The sequence below is a fragment of the Nerophis lumbriciformis genome, linkage group LG05 (genome assembly GCF_033978685.3).
Source record: "Nerophis lumbriciformis linkage group LG05, RoL_Nlum_v2.1, whole genome shotgun sequence".
NCBI lineage: Eukaryota > Metazoa > Chordata > Actinopteri > Syngnathiformes > Syngnathidae > Nerophis > Nerophis lumbriciformis.
This window is the reverse complement of record NC_084552.2, coordinates 47,493,564-47,512,957: the sequence shown is the minus strand read 5'-3', so window position 1 is coordinate 47,512,957 and position 19,394 is coordinate 47,493,564. Positions and strand designations below refer to the sequence as shown.

The 19,394-nt window shown below is 40.0% G+C and overlaps 1 protein-coding gene across 3 annotated transcripts; it reads right to left on the bottom strand.

The window, feature by feature from the left end:
* Positions 1 to 799: 799 nt before the first annotated feature.
* Positions 800 to 19,336, bottom strand: tspan33a (tetraspanin 33a). Of its 3 annotated transcripts, XM_061959451.2 has the most exons (10): positions 19,108 to 19,336; positions 18,787 to 18,881; positions 15,492 to 15,549; positions 13,194 to 13,321; positions 13,033 to 13,107; positions 11,658 to 11,753; positions 11,464 to 11,592; positions 11,229 to 11,387; positions 3,687 to 3,809; positions 800 to 3,506 (listed from the first exon to the last, which is right to left on the bottom strand). In XM_061959451.2, the coding sequence occupies exons 2-9, from the start codon at positions 18,874 to 18,876 to the stop codon at positions 3,708 to 3,710; spliced, it is 837 nt and encodes a 278-aa protein (XP_061815435.1). In that variant the 5' UTR covers positions 18,877 to 18,881; positions 19,108 to 19,336; the 3' UTR covers positions 800 to 3,506; positions 3,687 to 3,707. The 3 variants fall into 3 exon arrangements, with proteins under 3 accessions (XP_061815435.1, XP_061815434.1, XP_061815432.1); XM_061959450.2 differs by lacking the exon at positions 19,108 to 19,336 and having other exon boundaries at positions 800 to 3,533; positions 18,787 to 19,017; XM_061959448.2 differs by lacking the exon at positions 19,108 to 19,336 and having other exon boundaries at positions 18,787 to 19,014.
* Between the last annotated feature and the right edge of the window lie 58 nt (positions 19,337 to 19,394).

The window sequence follows — 19,394 nt, the reverse complement described above, 5'->3', positions numbered from 1 at the left end:
TTTACATTGTAGATTGTCACTGAAGGCTTCAAAACTATGACACCTGTGAAGTGAAAACCCTTTCAGGTGACTACCTCTTGAAGCTCATCGAGAGAATGCCAAGAGTGTGCAAAGCAGTAATCAGAGCAAAGGGTGGCTATTTTGAAGAAACTATAATATAAAACATGTTTTCAGTTATTTCAACTTTTTTTGTTAAGTACATAACTCCACATGTGTTCATTCATAGTTTTGACAATCTACAATGTAAATAGTCATGAAAATAAAGAAAACGCATTGAATGAGAAGGTGTGTCCAAACTTTTGGCCTGTACTATACATACAAATTTATATCCATAGATATATACACACACACACACACACACACACACACACACACACACACACACACACTCACGTGTGTGCGTGTCTCCACCTCCTGCTTGAGTCATGATGAAGAAAAGGAAAAAAAGAAAAAAAAGAAAGGACCACACAGAACGTGAAGGCCGGGCCAAATGTGTCTTTGTGAGCGTAGGCGGTAGAAGATGAACTCAAAGAACATTTGAGTTTACGTTGCGTGTTGAAAATGTGTTTTTATTCACCCAGGAAGTCTGAATGAAGCAGCAAGATGCTTAAAACGGCTTTTTTGGAGAAAATATTCACTTCAAACCCATTTAAAACGAGAATAGGTATTTGTAATTTACTGTCAATGTCCAATAAACACAGTGCTGTACTCAAATATGTGTAACAACATCATTTGTAACACAAAAGGTGCACATCTGAACAAGTCAAAATGGAAGAAATAAAACATAAACAGCCACAAGTTAGGCCAAACTCTCATTTAATACAATTAGAAATTGCGTCCAAACGTATGACTGGCTTTGTTTTCAATGTCAAATAAAGATCAACAAGCACATAAAACCTGATAATTTGTTGTAAAAAGTATGCAAGAGTAATTCTAATATCTTTCAAAGCAACCAGAATGTGTATTTCCACCATATTCAGCAGATAGCGGTGTAGTGGGGGAAAAAATAATTAGAAAAACTACATGTAAATGTTCCAATGCTGAAGCTGAACTGAATTGCTGATGGAACTGCAAAGTTGGTGGAATGTAAATTGATTTTAACTTATTCCAAATAAGGAAATGTTAATTGTGTGTTAATGAACATACAATATGAGTCCAAAGTGTATAATTAGCTGGAAAAAAGTTTAGTATGCTTACATTAAAAAAGTTGACAAAACTTCCAAGAGAGTCACAAGTAATGAAATTGGAGATTTTTAGCTATAAACATAAAAAAGTTTGCTGTAATACTATCATAAAACGTTAACATGCTGACTTTAGAATGGTAACAGTTATAAAACATCCATACATAACTAGCTAAAATGCAAACATAAAGCGTTAGAATGCTAACGTTAACATGATATGGTTAGCATGCTAACATAAGAATATTTAGCATACTTTCAAGATGGCGCCAAGTAACACACTCCATGATTACTAAGTCAAAACGTATAAATTTAGGAAAAAATTCTGGCGTAAAAAGTTTAGCATGTTAACGTTAGCATGTGTCTAATATCAGGTTTCATGGCTTTGAGGTATACGGCTGCACAATTGGCTAAAAAGGTTAGCATGCTAATGTTAACGTGTGTCAAGTAGCAGGTTATATGACTCTGAGGTGTACGGCTGCACAATTAGCTAAACAAGTTAGCATGTCTCAAGTACCAAGTATTATGACTGAGACGTACGGCTGCAAAATCAGCTAAAAAAGTTACTATACTAATGTTAGCATGCTAATAGTAAGCATGTGTCACAGGAAAACAATCCCATTCATTTCAATGGGAATTCCCTTGAGATTTGGGACTGTTGGGAAAACCTGAGACATACACTATATTGCCAAAAGTATTTGGTCACCTGCCTTGACTGACATATGAACTTGAAGTGCCATACCATTCCTAACCCATAGGGTTCAAAATGTCGGTCCACCTTTTGCAGCTATTACAGCTTCAACTCTTCTGGGAGTGTGTTTTTAGGGATTTTTGACCATTCTTCCAAAAGCGCATTGGTGAGGTCACACACTGATGTTGGTCGAGAAGGCCTGGCTCTCAGTTTCTGTTCTAATTCATCCCAAAGGTGTTCAATCGGGTTCAGGTCAGGACTCTGTGCAGGCCAGTCAAGTTCATCCACACCATACTCTGTCATCCATGTCTTTATGGACCTCGCTTGGTGTACTGGTGCACAATCATGTTGGAAGAGAAAGGGGCCCGCTCCAAACTGTTCACACAAGGTTGGGAGCATTGAATTGTCCAAAATGTTTTGGCATCCTGGAGCATTCAAAGTTAATTTCACTGGAACTAAGAGGCCAAGCCCAACTCCTGAAAAACAACCCCACACCATAATTCCTCCTCCACCAAATTTCAAACTCCTACCACTTGGTGGCTGAGTTGCTGTTGTTCCCAAACTCTTCCATTTCTTTTATAATAAAGCCGACAGTTGACTTTGGAATATTTAGGAGCGAGGAAATTTCACGACTGGATTTGTTGCACAGGTGGCATCCTATGACAGTTCCACGCTGGAAATCACTGAGAGTGGCCCATTCTTTCACAAATGTTTGTAGAAACAGTCTCCATGCCTAAGTGCTTGATTTTATACACCTGTGGCCGGGCCAAGTGATTTAGACACCTGATTCTGATCATTTGGATGGGTGGCCAAATACTTTTGGCAATATGGTGTATTTGGAATTTGGGACATAGGACATAGGACATAGGATTAGACATAGACATAGGACATAGGACATAGATTAGACATAGACATAGGACATAGGATTAGAATTTGGGACATAGGACACAATGTCCTGTGTAAACAGGATGGGCTGGTGTTGGAATTTTCTTAATCGGTCGAGAAATTCTTAATAGAGAATACATGTTTAGAAACTGTCCTAACTAAGAGGAATGTTTGTATGGTGAAACAGTTGAAATCCATTGAAAAATGTGGGAGGAGTCATCGAAAGCAAAAAAGGTAAAAACGGTGGCATTTAAAAGTGGGGATTCCGGTAAAAACCGGGGAATTTTTAGAAGGATTTGTTGGTTTAAATGTCCAGGCTGGGTGGAGTGTGGATCGGTTTGAGTCAGTTGGGAAATGTGGGAATTGTGCAAGTTTGAAAAATGGCCCATTCACTTTGAATTGGAAAAATGTCTCGGAAAACTTGGAATTCTGGGAATTTTAGGAAATTGTGTTTAAAGAAGCCTGCGTGTCCTGAATGGGCCGAACATTTTGACGTTGGAACGGGATAAATGAAATGAAAAATGTGGTCGGTACAGAGGACGAAAAACGACATGGAAGAATAATAATACATCAATGAAAACAACAACAAAAATAAATGTTTGCAATCATTTCATCAACTATCTGACTTCCTGTTTCAGGCCGACTCGCCCTGTCCTTTCTGTGTGGTGTGGGGCAGAGGTTGCAGTTGCCGAGTGACCACTTTGTTTCCTGATTGCATCCAACTAATCCCGCCGAGCAACTTGTGGCATCACCTTGGAAATGGAACAAATCACATGACCCTGCAGGATGAATCCAAGCGGTAAGTTAATGCTAATGCTAATGAAGCAAACTACTGTAGTCGTTTATAAAGTTAACAGATGATAAAACCGCATCAGACTATGGATGCTGCGGTTTTCATGTGCCCTGACTTGGACACACAAAGGTGTGTGTACCTGCTAGTGTGCGCCATGCTTTCAGCGCCACGGGTCCGTGCGGTGCTGGAACTTGTAGTTCTGCAGCTCAATCTGGTCTTTAATCTGATTAATGAGAGTCTGAGACAGGACGATGCCCACCAGCTGGAAAAAAGAAGCTCCTGTAAGTTAGTTCACTCCCTGTGTGTGTGTGTGTGTTCTTGTATTTCTACCCTTCTTGAGACATCAACAAGGAAAAGTACCTTCCATATGAGGACCGGTGAACAAGTTAGGACTGAAATAATGGTCCCAATATGGAAAACCATCGCATCTAATAGAGAGCCAAATACTACAGTCCGTGAACATTGCTCCAAAGTCAGGATTTTTTTGTTGATTTAGTGTGCATACAAAAGTAAACATTGACAGGTGCAAAGGCAGCAATATATGATAAAACAAGACGGCAGCTAAAGAAGGACTTCCTTATTCATCCCCGAAAAAAACCACCAGGTGAACAGCTGATTTTACGACTTCCAGTGCTGACGTAAGACAACCCGCGTCCCATATGTGACCATAGGATGAACAAATACACTACAGTACTAAAGCTATAGTGGCCATTAACAGTTAGCTTCTACAGCTGTGTTGCCCAAAGTGTGGCACATGGGGTCATTTGTGGTTCGTGACTTGTTTGTCATCGGCCTTAAGTACATTACAAAAAACAAAAAAAATAGAGATCTCATTTGCACCCCTGGTGGTGAAATCTATCAAAATGAAGGTGGTCCCAATAAGGAGGGATTTTTCAAATGGACTGTGTGTCGGTTTTAAAAGTGCTCCCCCTCTGGCCAACATATGAAATAACAAGTGTATGTAAGAAGTTGAAATGCATCCCCTTTGGCCAAAATTTATAGAAAAAAATATATATATCTATATAGAAACATACTGTAATGACGAAGTAAATAATTAAAAGTAAACCAATTACAAACAAAACATTCACTTTTTAAAAAAAACTAAAAGCAGTCTTTTTCTCACAATCTGTCAACTTTTTTCTTATAAAATTGGGAACAATTTCTCATATTCTTTCTGTTTCTGTAATATTGCAATATTTTCTCGTTAAATTATTACTTAATTATGTAAAATTATTAGTTTTTAATACAAAATGGTGCCATTTGTCATATAACATTCTGACTTTTATCACAATATTTTGTTGTTATTCTTATAAAATTGTGACTTTTGTCGAGTAAAATTTCAATTTTATCATAATATTGCACAAATGCTCCTCTCTGAGCTGCCACCTTAACGTGGTAGAGGAGTTTGCGTGTCCCAATGATCCTAGGAGCTATGTTGTCCGGGGGCTTCCATGCCCCCTGGTAGGGTCTCCCAAGACAAACAGGTCCTAGGTGAGGGATCAGACAAAGAGCAGCTCGAAGACTTCTATGGAAATGCAAGAACCGAGACTCAGATTTCCCTCGCCCGGACGCGGGTCACCGGGGCCCCCCTCCGGAGCCAGGCCCGGAGTTGGGGCACGATGGCGAGCGCCTGGTGGCCGGGCCTGTCCGCATGGGGCCCTGCCGGGCACAGCCCGAAGAAGCAACGTGGGTCCCCCCTCCAATGGGCTCACCACCCATAGCAGGGGCCATAGAGGTCGGGTGCAATGTGAGCTGGGCGGTAGCCGAAGGCAGGGCACTTGGCGGTCCGATCCTCGGCTACAGAAGCTAGCTCTTGGGACGTGGAACGTCACCTCGCTGGGGGGGAAGGAGCCTGAGCTAGTGCGCGAGGTAGAGAAGTTCCGGTTGGATATAGTCGGACTCACCTCGACGCACAGCAAGGGCTCTGGAACCAGTTCTCTCGAGAGGGGCTGGACTCTCTTCCACTCTGGCGTTGCCAGCAGTGAGAGGCGACGGGCTGGGGTGGCAATTCTTGTTGCCCCCCGGCTCAGAGCCTGCATGTTGGAGTTCAACCCGGTGGACGAGAGGGTAGCTTCCCTCCGCCTTCGGGTGGGGGGACGGGTCCTGACTGTTGTTTGCGCTTACGCGCCAAACAGCAGCTCAGAGTACCCACCCTTTTTGGATTCACTCGAGGGAGTACTTGAGAGTGCTCCCCCGGGTGATTCCCTCGTTCTACTGGGGGACTTCAACGCTCATATTGGCAACGACAGTGAAACCTGGAGAGGCGTGATTGGGAAGAATGGCCGCCCGGATCTGAACCCAAGTGGTGTTTTGTTATTGGACTTTTGTGCCCGTCACGGATTGTCCATAACGAACACCATGTTCAAGCATAAGGGTGTCCATATGTGCACTTGGCACCAGGACACCCTAGGCCGCAGTTCTATGATCGACTTTGTAGTTGTGTCATCGGATTTGCGGCCTCATGTTTTGGACACTCGGGTGAAGAGAGGGGCGGAGCTTTCTACCGATCACCACCTGGTGGTGAGTTGGCTGCGATGGTGGGGGAGGATGCCGGACAGACCTGGCAGGCCCAAACGCATTGTGAGGGTTTGCTGGGAACGTCTGGCAGAGTCTCCTGTCAGAGAGAGTTTCAATTCCCACCTCCGGAAGAACTTTGAACATGTCACGAGGGAGGTGCTGGACATTGAGTCCGAGTGGACCATGTTCCGCACCTCTATTGTCGAGGCGGCTGATTGGAGCTGTGGCCGCAGGGTAGTTGGTGCCTGTCGTGGCGGTAATCCTAGAACCTAGATCCTACGTTGGTGGACACCGGCGGTGAGGGATGCCGTCAAGCTGAAGAAGGAGTCCTATCGGGTTCTTTTGGCTCATGGGACTCCTGAGGCAGCGGACAGGTACCGACAGGCCAAGCGGTGTGTGGCTTCAGCGGTCGCGGAGGCAAAAACTCGGACATGGGAGGAGTTCGGGGGAGCCATGGAAAACGACTTCCGGACGGCTTCGAAGCGATTCTGGACCACCATCCGCCGCCTCAGGAAGGGGAAGCAGTGCACTACCAACACCGTGTATGGTGCGGATGGTGTTCTGCTGACCTCGACTGCGGAAGTTGTGGATCGGTGGAGGGAATACTTCGAAGACCTCCTCAATCCCACCAACACGTCTTCCTATGAGGAAGCAGTGCCTGGGGAATCTGTGGTGGGCTCTCCTATTTCTGGGGCTGAGGTTGCTGAGGTAGTTAAAAAGCTCCTCGGTGGCAAGGCCCCGGGGGTGGATGAGATCCGCCCGGAGTTCCTTAAGGCTCTGGATGCTGTAGGGCTGTCTTGGTTGACAAGACTCTGCAGCATCGCGTGGACATCGGGGGAAGTACCTCTGGATTGGCAGACCGGGGTGGTGGTTCCTCTCTTTAAGAAGGGGAACCGGAGGGTGTGTTCTAACTATCGTGGGATCACACTCCTCAGCCTTCCCGGTAAGGTCTATTCAGGTGTACTGGAGAGGAGGCTACGCCGGATAGTCGAACCTCGGATTCAGGAGGAACAGTGTGGTTTTCGTCCTGGTCGTGGAACTGTGGACCAGCTCTATACTCTCGGCAGGGTCCTTGAGGGTGCATGGGAGTTTGCCCAACCAGTCTACATGTGCTTTGTGGACTTGGAGAAGGCATTCGACCGTGTCCCTCGGGAAGTCCTGTGGGGAGTGCTCAGAGAGTATGGGGTTTCGGACTGTCTGATTGTGGCGGTCCGCTCCCTGTATGATCAGTGTCAGAGCTTGGTTCGCATTGCTGGCAGTAAGTCGGACACGTTTCCGGTGAGGGTTGGACTCCGCCAAGGCTGCCCTTTGTCACCGATTCTGTTCATAACTTTTATGGACAGAATTTCTAGGCGCAGTCAAGGCGTTGAGGGGATCCGGTTTGGTGGCTGCAGGATTAGGTCTCTGCTTTTTGCAGATGATTTGGTCCTGATGGCTTCATCTGGCCAGGATCTTCAGCTCTCACTGGATCGGTTCGCAGCTGAGTGTGAAGCGACTGGGATGAGAATCAGCACCTCCAAGTCCGAGTCCATGGTTCTCGCCCGGAAAAGGGTGGAGTGCCATCTCCGGGTTGGGGAGGAGATCTTGCCCCAAGTGGAGGAGTTCAAGTACCTCGGAGTCTTGTTCACGAGTGAGGGAAGAGTGGATCGTGAGATCGACAGGCGGATCGGTGCGGCGTCTTCAGTAATGCGGACGCTGTATCGATCCGTTGTGGTGAAGAAGGAGCTGAGCCGGAAGGCAAAGCTCTCAATTTACCGGTCGATCTACCTTCCCATCCTCACCTATGGTCATGAGCTTTGGGTTATGACCGAAAGGACAAGATCACGGGTACAAGCGGCCGAAATGAGTTTCCTCCGCCGGGTGGCGGGGCTCTCCCTTAGAGATAGGGTGAGAAGCTCTGTCATCCGGGGGGAACTCAAAGTAAAGCCGCTGCTCCTCCACATTGAGAGGAGCCAGATGAGGTGGTTCGGGCATCTGGTCAGGATGCCACCCGAGCGCCTCCCTAAGGAGGTGTTTAGGGCATGTCCGACCGGTAGGAGGCCACGAGGAAGACCCAGGACACGTTGGGAAGACTATGTCTCCCGGCTGGCCTGGGAACGCCTCGGGATCCCCCGGGAGGAGCTGGACGAAGTGGCTGGGTAGAGGGAAGTCTGGGCTTCCCTGCTTAGGCTGCTGCCCCCGCGACCCGACCTCGGATAAGCGGAAGAAGATGGATGGATGGATGGATTGCACAAATGTTCAGTTTTTCTTGTAAAATTGTTACTTGCGTTGAGTAAAATTACAACTTTTAATATAACACTGCCAAAATTCTAAGTTTTTCTTGTGAAGTTACAAATCATTTTTCACAACAAGCCTTTTTATATTTGCATAGTATGTATATATTATTAATGTTAGTTAATACAAATGTTTATATGTCTAGAAAGGGTGGTCCTAAAGAGGTAGGCATTTTTCTCAGGTCTCAAGAAGGTAACAAATACAAGAATGTGTGTGTGTGTTCTTGTATTTCTACCCTTCTTGAGCCATCAACAAGGAAAAGTACTTTCCATATGAGGACCGGTGAACAAGTTAGGACTGAAATAATGGTCCAAACATGGAAAACCATCGCATCTAATAGAGAGCCAAATATTACAGTCCGTGAACATTGCTCCAAAGTCAGGATTTTTTGTTGATTTAGTGTGCATACAAAAGTATACATTGACAGGTGCAAAGGCAGCAATATATGATATAACAAGACGGCAGCTAAAGAAGGACTTCCTTATTCATCCCCGAAAAACCTGCCAGGTGAACAGCTGATTTTACGACTTCCAGTGCTGACGTAAGACAACCCGCGTCCCATATGTGACCATAGGATGAACAAATAAACTACAGTACTAAGACTATAGTGGCCATTAACAGTTAGCTTCTACAGCTGGGTTGCCCAAAGTGCAGCACATGGGGCCATTTGTGGTTCTTGACTTGTTTGTCATCGGCCCTAAGTACATTACAAAAAAACAAAAAATAGAGATCTCATTTGCACCCCTGGTGGTGAAATCTATCAAAATGAGGGTGGTCCCAATAAGGAGGGATTTTTCAAATGGACTGTGTGTCGGTTTTAAAAGTGCTCCCCCTCTGGCCAACATATGAAATAACAAGTGTATGTAAGAAGTTGAAATGTACCCCCTTTGGCCAAAATTTATAGAAAAAAAAAAAAATCTGTATAGAGATATACTGTAATTACGAAGTAAATAATGAAAAGTAAACTAATTACAAACAAAAAATTCAAATGTAAAAAAAAAACTAAAAGCAGTCTTTTTCTCACAATCTGTCAACTTTTTTCTTATAAAATTGGGAACAATTTCTCATATTCTTTCTGTTTATGTAATATTGCAATATTTTCTCGTTAAATTATTACTTCTTTATGTAAAATTATTACTTTTTAATACAAAATGGTGACATTTGTAATATAACATTCTGACTTTTATCACAATATTTTGTTGTTGTTCTTATAAAATTGTGACTTTTGTCGAGTAAAATTACAATTTTATCATAATATTGCACAAATGTTCAGTTTTTCTTGTAAAATTGTTACTTGCGTTGAGTAAAATTACGACTTTTAATATAACACTGCCAAAATTCTAAGTTTTTCTTGTGAAATTCCAAATCATTTTTCACAACAAGCCTTTTTATATTTGCATAGTATGTATATATTATTAATGTTAGTTAATACAAATGTTTATATGTCTAGAAAGGGTGGTCCTAAAGAGGTAGGCATTTTTCTCCAGGTCTCAAGAAGGTAACAAATACAAGAATGTGTGTGTGTGTTCTTGTATTTCTACCCTTCTTGAGCCATCAACAAGGAAAAGTACTTTCCATATGAGGACCGGTGAACAAGTTAGGACTGAAATAATGGTCCAAACATGGAAAACCATCGCATCTAATAGAGAGACAAATATTACAGTCCGTGAACATTGCTCCAAAGTCAGGATTTTTTGTTGATTTAGTGTGCATACAAAAGTATACATTGACAGGTGCAAAGGCAGCAATATATGATATAACAAGACGGCAGCTAAAGAAGGACTTCCTTATTCATCCCCGAAAAACCTGCCAGGTGAACAGCTGATTTTACGACTTCCAGTGCTGACGTAAGACAACCCGCGTCCCATATGTGACCATAGGATGAACAAATAAACTGCAGTACTAAGACTATAGTGGCCATTAACAGTTAGCTTCTACAGCTGGGTTGCCCAAAGTGCGGCACATGGGGCCATTTGTGGTTCGTGACTTGTTTGTCATCGGCCTTAAGTACATTACAAAAAACAAAAAATAGAGATCTCATTTGCACCCCTGGTGGTGAAATCTATCAAAATGAGGGTGGTCGCAATAAGGAGGGATTTTTCAAATGGACTGTGTGTCGGTTTTAAAAGTGCTCCCCCTCTGGCCAACATATGAAATAACAAGTGTATGTAAGAAGTTGAAATTCACCCCCTTTGGCCAAAATTTATAGAAAAAAAATATATATCTGTATAGAGACATACTGTAATGACGAAGTAAATAATTAAAAGTAAACCAATTACAAACAAAACATTCACTTTTTTTTTTAACTAAAAGCAGTCTTTTTCTCACAATTTGTCAACTTTTTTCTTATAAAATTGGGAACAATTTCTCATATTCTTTCTGTTTATGTAATATTGCAATATTTTCTCGTTAAATTATTACTTCTTTATGTAAAATTATTACTTTTTAATACAAAATGGTGACATTTGTCATATAACATTCTGACTATCACAATATTTTGTTGTTGTTCTTATAAAATTGTGACTTTTGTCGAGTAAAATTACAATTTTATCATAATATTGCACAAATGTTCAGTTTTTCTTGTAAAATTGTTACTTGCGTTGAGTAAAATTACGACTTTTAAAATAACACTGCCAAAATTCTAAGTTTTTCTTGTGAAATTCCAAATCATTTTTCACAACAAGCCTTTTTATATTTGCATAGTATGTATATATTATTAATGTTAGTTAATACAAATGTTTATATGTCTAGAAAGGGTGGTCCTAAAGAGGTAGGCATTTTTCTCCAGGTCTCAAGAAGGTAAAAAAATACAAGAATGTGTGTGTGTGTGTGTGTGTGTGTGTGTGTGTGTGTGTGTGTGTGTGTGTGTGTGTGTGTGTGTGTGTGAGACCTGAGGGATAGCCAGTCCCAGGGCGATGCCGCCAAGGAGGAAAAGGTTGCTGTGGATCCAGTCCACCACTTTGTCTATGCAGCCGTTGGTGTAGATGTGGTCACCTGCTTTAATGTACTCCATCTCCTGCATACCCTGACCGCACATGGTGTTGATCACCTGCAAACACACACACACGCACACACTTAGCAAGCATGGTGAGATAATAACACAAGTACCATGGATGATGGCGGACCTTGTCTTTGGTGACGATGCAACAGGAGAAGGGCACAGAGCAGCGTTCCCGACTGGGATTGCTCGGAGTGCAGTTGAAGTACATATTTTTGGACCAGTCGCCGTACGACACAGCACCACAGCAGCCAAACTACAAACATGTTATTGTTCATAAAAAGGCATATAAAAAAAAAACAATAAAACAAGGAGACCGACCTCTTTCTGGCCAAAGTCGATGAGGTTCTGCAGGTCGATGTCGTCTCTGTAGTGCACGATGGCGTTAGTCACCATTTTGGTGACTTTGTTGCGCGCCTGAGGAGGGGAAAATATTACGATAACCCATAATAATATGGTATTTTATTAATTATACAATATTATAATTACACAAATAATCTGCGTCTTCATAGACAGTCACTGTTGATTAATTGTACTGCAGTTATAATAATGTATTAATATTCATTGGAAAATCAATAAAATGTTAACAAAAGTAAAAAATAAAAAATAAAATGTTTTCTTTTTTGTCCGCCTTTTTCAACTCATCTACAAAAAATATAGGAAAGTACTTTTATTGTAAGAGAAACGACGACTAAAACGCTTTTTTCCACCACAGCAGCTGTGCAGACACAACAGCCAACAGAGGGAGAATTTTTAAAATATCCTCCCAATCGCAAGCTACTTTAGTAAACTAACAGTAATAATAATAACAACAAAACAACAACAGTGTTATTTATAATTATAATTAAATCAATACAATACGGCATGTATTTATTAAGAATGGAAAGGTATGATTATATAATATATTGCAGGGGCCCAATCAAATATCAACACTGAATTAGTCATCTTACTCTTTATTGTACTTGTAATTATATTTAATCCACTTGCAATTCGACATGACACAACCTGTGAAATGACATGAAAGCATGTATTATTCACAAAGATTATCATCAAGATTAGGTCAAGCTGATTACAAAAATAAATACTAATCAAATATACTGCAAAAGAAAAAAAAAATGTCCATACAATTATGCCATACTAAAATAAATAAATTATAACTAAATTAATAGTAAATGTTTCCCAACTAATCCGTCAATAAAATTTAAGAGCAAATGAAAATACAGCTTCATCACATTAGTCATAATGTTTTCGCGCTTAAGAAACTTCTCTATGATTTTAGATCCAGACCTTATCTGTTTGTTTGAGATTGCCATTACTGCCACAAGTGGTGAAAAAGTGTATTATAATTAAGTACAGCAGCCGAGAAACATATTTTGCAACCCAACAATGGGCCCCAGCCCTATGGTTAAGAAGCACTGATATATTCTATACAGATGTACATTTCTGTGACTAAATCAAATAAATACAAACCCCATTAGATATGAAATAATGAATTATGAAATATGTGTATCGTATTTATTTAATTATTGCATTAAAAAAAACATCAAGTGTAACTGAACTAAAAAGACCAAAACACAAACAAAAACAAAAACACAAACACAAAAAACGAACAAAAACAACAACCTAAAACTAAAAACCAAAAACACAAAAAACACAAACCAAAACAACCAACATGCGAAAAGGTGGTGTAGTGGACCTTATCTGAGAAGACGAATCCCAGCACACCAGCAACCAGTTGGAGCAAGAAGATGATGGTCAGACTGATGCAGAACTAAGTGAAGTAGAAAAGGGATTTTCAACATTTGAACACTTTTTTTCTTCTCTCCAACAACGCAAAAGTAAAAAAAAAAGGCTCACAAACTGCAGCAAACAAATGTTTTCCCTCAGCGAGCCCACACAGCCACAGAATGTGATGATGAACATGAGGACGCCAATGATCAGCAGCATCAAGGCGGGGTCCACCGAAAGACACGCCAAGGCCGTCTCTGCACAGCAACACAACATCCATATATAATAATCATTTGAGAATATAATAACCATCCATCTGTTCAGAGCCGGCCCAAGGCATAAGCGTACTAAGCGCTTGCTTAGGGCCCCGCGGCCACCAGGGGGCCCCCAAAAGCAATTAACAAAAATTTCTTATTTTTTATTTTTTGCATTTGCGAGTCTGACTGATGATTTCTAAATGATCAAAGATATATTATTGTACAAAAACACAATTTTAGGTCAACAGAGTGCTGCTGCTGATCTAGGCCTAGTGATTCTTCCTGCCTCTCTTTAAATGTAAAACTGCCTCTGCTGCACCTGTGACGTTTGCCGCCCGCCGTGCAATGCCAGTGCGCACTGGGCATCAAAAGCGCAGATAGAGGCAAAACAATGTCACAAAAAAGGACATATCCTTCAGGTGCAGAAAAAAGGAAGAAGAAGAAAGTGGAAGAGGAGAAAAAATGCCATGATAAAGGTATGTTTGCATGACTTGGTAATAAAAAGTTTATCAAAGAGATTTGTAGCTGTAATTAGCTTTAGCTAGGTGACGTTAGCTAGCTAGCAATATGTTTTTAGCATCAGGTGCTAGCAATATGTTTTTAGCATCAGGTTACTAGTGAGATATGTTGTTTGCACAAATTGTTTGCAGCAGAGCACGGTAATTTATTTGAGTAAAATAAACATTATTTTTTACATCAACTCATAAGTTATGTGAAACTTCCCCAGGAGCATTGTTAAAATACTTTGGAGGCACAGAATCAGCCCAGAGCCAGTCCACATCCTCAGGCTCAACTGTGAGTGATGAATCAGGTGAGGAAAAGACTGTCACGGTATACATTTAATTTCTTAGTATAAACATTACACTTGAAGGGAAATTAATATAGTCAAAGTATCTCATTAATATGTGTGCCTATATGTATGTATGTATGTATTTCATCTTAGGTCCATCTCCATCCTCTACAGTGCTCTCTCACACACCTCCACCCTCTGTGCCCACTGTCCCCTCCATGTCTGAAACCACAGCTGATTTATCTAGTAAGTTAACTGCAAAACACCCTTTGTAATTGCTCATTGTACTGCAGAACATTCTGAGATTAATAATTATGTCCAACAGTGCAATTTAATGACCTTATAGGTCCTTCTTTTTTAGTCATTGTCTTTCTTTGGTCACTTCCTCAGCAACTTCCACCACAACGTCCCCTTCACACCATGGACCATCATCAGCTCCGCCAGTTGACCCAGCTGAGTGGCCTTCTTTCCTCTCAGATTCAGACAGGACTGAGCAGGTGATCAGAGGACCACTGTCTATTAAGGAGAACTTTTCATTCCCCAAACGGCATGATGGCCGAAGTTTTCATTGTCATTATACCTACAGACAGCTAGTCAATGGAGAAAAAGTCAAGCGTAGCTGGCTGACTTATTCAAGAAGTAAAGATGCAGTCTATTGCTTTTGCTGCAAATTATTTTCCAAAAAGTCCTAAAAACTGGCAGCCGAGGGACAGCTGGATTGGGTCAACATAGGTGCACTGCTGAAACAGCATGAAAACAGTGAAGATCATTGTAGCAACATGGTGAAATGGAAGGAATTTCCCTTGCGTCTTTCAAAGGGGAAAACTATTGAGAATTTAACTTCAGTAGACTGCGCTCTCTTTGTACAAAGTAAACATTAAATATGAACACTTAACTAAAAATATAAACTAGTAATTAAAGACTAATATGTACAAGACTGATGAGACAAGATGACACTTTTACCGTAAATGCAAAGCTTTATCACTTGGACTGTTCAACCCCAGGCCACTCTTGTAGCTGAATGTTTTCTACATTTTAAGATTAGGAACCATATGTGGCACTCTGGACATCATTCGTTCATTCATTGGTATTATTTATGTTATAAACTGGGCCACCCCCATATCTTTATAAATGACATGTCATTTGTAAAGACATGCCAGGCTGACAATAGGATAATGTAAACAACACTGCCAGAGCCGCAATGAGTTTATAGTAGGTGTGTGAATGATCAATCAATATTATTGGCAGAAATAGAGGGCCCCAAAATCTAATTTTGCTTAGGGCCCCATGGAGGCTTGGGCCGGCACTGCATCTGTTCATTTGATTATATCATGTAAACATGCAACAAAAAAAAGAATAAATAAAATAACACATCCATACCCGCATGCTTTTCCACGCGGGCGTAAACGCCAATAGCGATCATTGTCATGGCGATGAGCTGTGAACAAGGAGAGAAATATGTGAAATATTATGTTCATACTTGTCTTGTTAAGTTGGGAACGGCTCCATTTAGAAACACCTAAGAAATATGAATAAATATTATATTGTAAAAATTAGGCCTGAGATGTTCTGATGTACAATTGTGGATCTTAAACTGCAACAAAAATGTTGCTTGGTATATTACTGCATATCATAGCCTAAATACATAGCATGCCCTCTAGTGGCTGCCAGCAGATTACAGAAAGTCATCCACGTTTTTTTTATTGGATCCTAGCTTTTAAAAAAATATTAAATAATATTACTACCTGTTTAATTATTTGATATTTGAATTTACTTCATTAATTCTAAATTTTAAAATTGTACTTTTTAATGATTATATAATAATAGTGTATATAATTACTTCTATAGTATTACTTTTGTTTTACCTCTGGTGAAAAAAAGCAGTATTACTATTGATATATATTTTGTTTTACTACACTATTATAATCATATTGTTTGTTGTTATTTATTTTATCTAATAAAAATAACAATATAGTCTTAAATAGATCCATCCATTTTCTACCGCTTGTCCCTTTTGGGGTGCGGGGGGTGCTGGAGCCTATGATGATGATAATATAATCCCATTACTACTATCATTTAAAGATAGTATATTAGTATTGACAACTGAAAGTGTTTTATCTACAGTTTTGATTTTAATTTCAATTATATTAGTTTTAAAAATGTTTTTTTTTAAATTTAATTTATTTGAATAATAATTATTTTTATGATTATTTTATTTTGCCATTTAATTTTCTGTAAAGCAATTTGAATTGCCTTGTGTACGAATTGTGCTCTATAAATAAATGTGCCTTGCCTTGTCAGTATTATATCTAATAATAATGAAAATAAGTACGGTAAAAGTATACACATTTTAGAAAGTATAATACTTATACAGACAAATGTAAACCCATATACAACTACTACTAATAATAATTATATTAACAAAAAAAAATCTTAAATAAACATGATTGTGCAAATTAACAAAAAGTATGAATGAAGAATAAATATTCTTAGTTATTCAATGTTATGATCATTACATACAAAGAAATATTAATGCCAATAGTAACACATCCATTTTTAATAATTGCCTCATGATCCAATCAGATTGCACAGAGAACATACTGCACGCAGCCACTAGGGGCGAAAGTGGACACTTTTTTAAGAATGTTGTATGTGATGATAATTGTAAAGTTTATCTATTTTCAGCATGCCTGACAAAATTACATTAAATTACATCACATGCGTGCACTATATATATGTATATATATATATATGTATATATATATATATATATATATATATATATATATATAATGTACCGAGGATGTCGTTGTGGCTTGTGCAGCCCTTTGAGACACTTGTGATTTAGGGCTATATAAATAAACATTGATATATATATATATATATATATATCACATACATATATATATATATATATATATATATATATATATATACACACACATATATATATAAAAAAATAAAAAAACACACACACATTTATATATATATATATATATATATATATATATATATATATATATATATATATATATATATATTAGTATGTGTATATATATATATATATATATATATATATAAATATATATATATATATATATATATATGTCTTAATAAGGTTATCCAAAAAATAGTGCTCGATACTGTAGTAGAGCGTAATATATGTATGTGTGGGAAAAAAATCACAAGACTACTTCATCTCTACAGGCCTGTTTCATGAGGGGGTTCCCTCAATCATCAGGAGATTATTTTTTTCCTGATGATTGAGGGAACCCCCTCATGAAACAGGCCTGTAGAGATGAAGTAGTCTTGTGATTTTTTTCCCACACATACATATATATATATATATATATATATATATATATATATATATATATATATATATATATATATATATATATATATATATATATATATATATATATATAAATAAATACATATACATATATATATATATATATATATATATATATATATATATATATATATATATATATATAATCATCCATCTTCTTCTGCTTATCCGAGGTCGGGTCGCGGGGGCAGCAGCCTAAGCAGAGAAGCCCAGACTTCCCTCTCCCCAGCCACTTGGTCCAGCTCTTCCCGGGGGATCCTGAGGCGTTCCTAGGCCAGCCGGGAGACATAGTCTTCTCAACGTGTCCTGGGTCTGCCCCGTGGCCTCCTACCGGTCGGACGTGCCCTAAACACCTCCCTAGGGAGGCGTTCGGGTGGCATCCTGACCAGATGCCCGCACCACCTCATCTGGCTCCTCTCGATGTGGAGGAGCAGCGGCTTTACTTTGAGCTCCTCCCAGATGGCAGAGCTTCTCACCCTATCTCTAAGGGAGAGCCCCGCCACCCGGCGGAAGAAACTCATTTCGGCCGCTTGTAGCCGTGATCTTGTCCTTTCGGTCATAACCCAAAGCTCATGACCATATATATACTGTATGTGATATATGTATCTATACATTTTTCATGATCTAAAAAAACATTTATTATTTTAATTAATTTCAGAATACATGATATTTTGCTATTCAAACTACTTATAAAGTGACGACAAAACCGAGTCTTTGTTTGGATGACCCTTGAACATCAAACACATATAACAAGTCATATTGTCCACAAGAGTTCAAATCAGAAAAAAAATGTGAAGGTTGGCTGCAACTAACATCTCTTGGCGATAAAAGCACGTTGGTACTCTCAGTAGATCTGCTACAAGAGCCGAGGGAGTGACCTTGACATTCCATGAGGAAGACTGTCAAGTTGTGACACATCCTCATCCTGTCTGTACACGAGCAGCTACAAAGTGTCTCACACTCACAGGCTTTCAAAATAATGGCACGTCCATTTGAGTTTAGTTTCAACTATTTGAGCCTGTTACTTTAATCTGTGACCCAAATCCTTTTTAATGTGCTCAAACATCCAGCTGGACTTTGCTTTGTTTGAACACCGCGGCTCGTTTTAAACATTTACTTCTCAGCCGCTGCCCTGCAGTGCATGAAAGTGATCATCAGTAAGGAAAGACATTTGTGTTTATAAAAGTAGCTGTTTTAGGCACACCTGCGTCTAATAGTGTCAAATATACCTGATTGTGGCTACGTCTCAGTGACACTGTTGGAGATATCCTACTGTAAACATGATCTCCACTATTATGGAGCTGTTACAAGGAAACTCACCCAGAAGAGGAAGTTGAATAAAAACAGCGCATATTTAACCACCTGGCTGACATAGGAAAAGTCTTCATCACGTCCACGCCCTCCACACATTGTTTCTAGAAAGGAAATATAACCCTTGAGTGTTGTTTCATCGTGGAAAGTGAGCAAAAGTGAGGCCTCTTGATTGTTTCAACTGCTGAGGGGGGAAGAAACCCAACTCCTGACACCTCCCTGAGTGGGCGTGGCCTCACAGGTCACATGACTCACACAGGTGGACACATCTTTAGGTACACATGGGCAATTTGACATGTTTAGACATGGCACAATTTCGGCTGCACTTACCAGGTCGGAATGTGACGCGTCAAATAAAGCAATGTTTGGGTCATGTCCATTTGAACACTTTTAAGACACATATTTCTGTAAACGCACACTTTCGAAAACGCTGGGCCAAACTGTTTTCAGCGTGTGGACAACTTAAAGGGAGTTATGGGTTGTCCGTCTGTCTGATGACGTCACACTTGTGCGCCACGTCTACCCGCGATAAGTACAAAGGCAAACAACACTGGCTTTAAAGTAACATGCTGTAAATACACATTGCATGTTACAGTCTGAATATACAGCCACTTTCG

What these genes read in the sequence shown, in the direction of transcription:
- tspan33a (XM_061959451.2), bottom strand. Translation starts at nt 18,876, where the DNA reads ATGTGTGGAGGGCGTGGACGTGATGAAGACTTTTCCTATGTCAGCCAG. An exon ending in ACATTTGTTTGCTGCAGTTT is followed by an intron (nt 13,108 to 13,193) that starts GTGAGCCTTTTT and finishes TACTTCACTTAG; the next exon opens with TTCTGCATCAGTCTGACCAT. An exon ending in TCGACTTTGGCCAGAAAGAG is followed by an intron (nt 11,593 to 11,657) that starts GTCGGTCTCCTT and finishes ACATGTTTGTAG; the next exon opens with TTTGGCTGCTGTGGTGCTGT.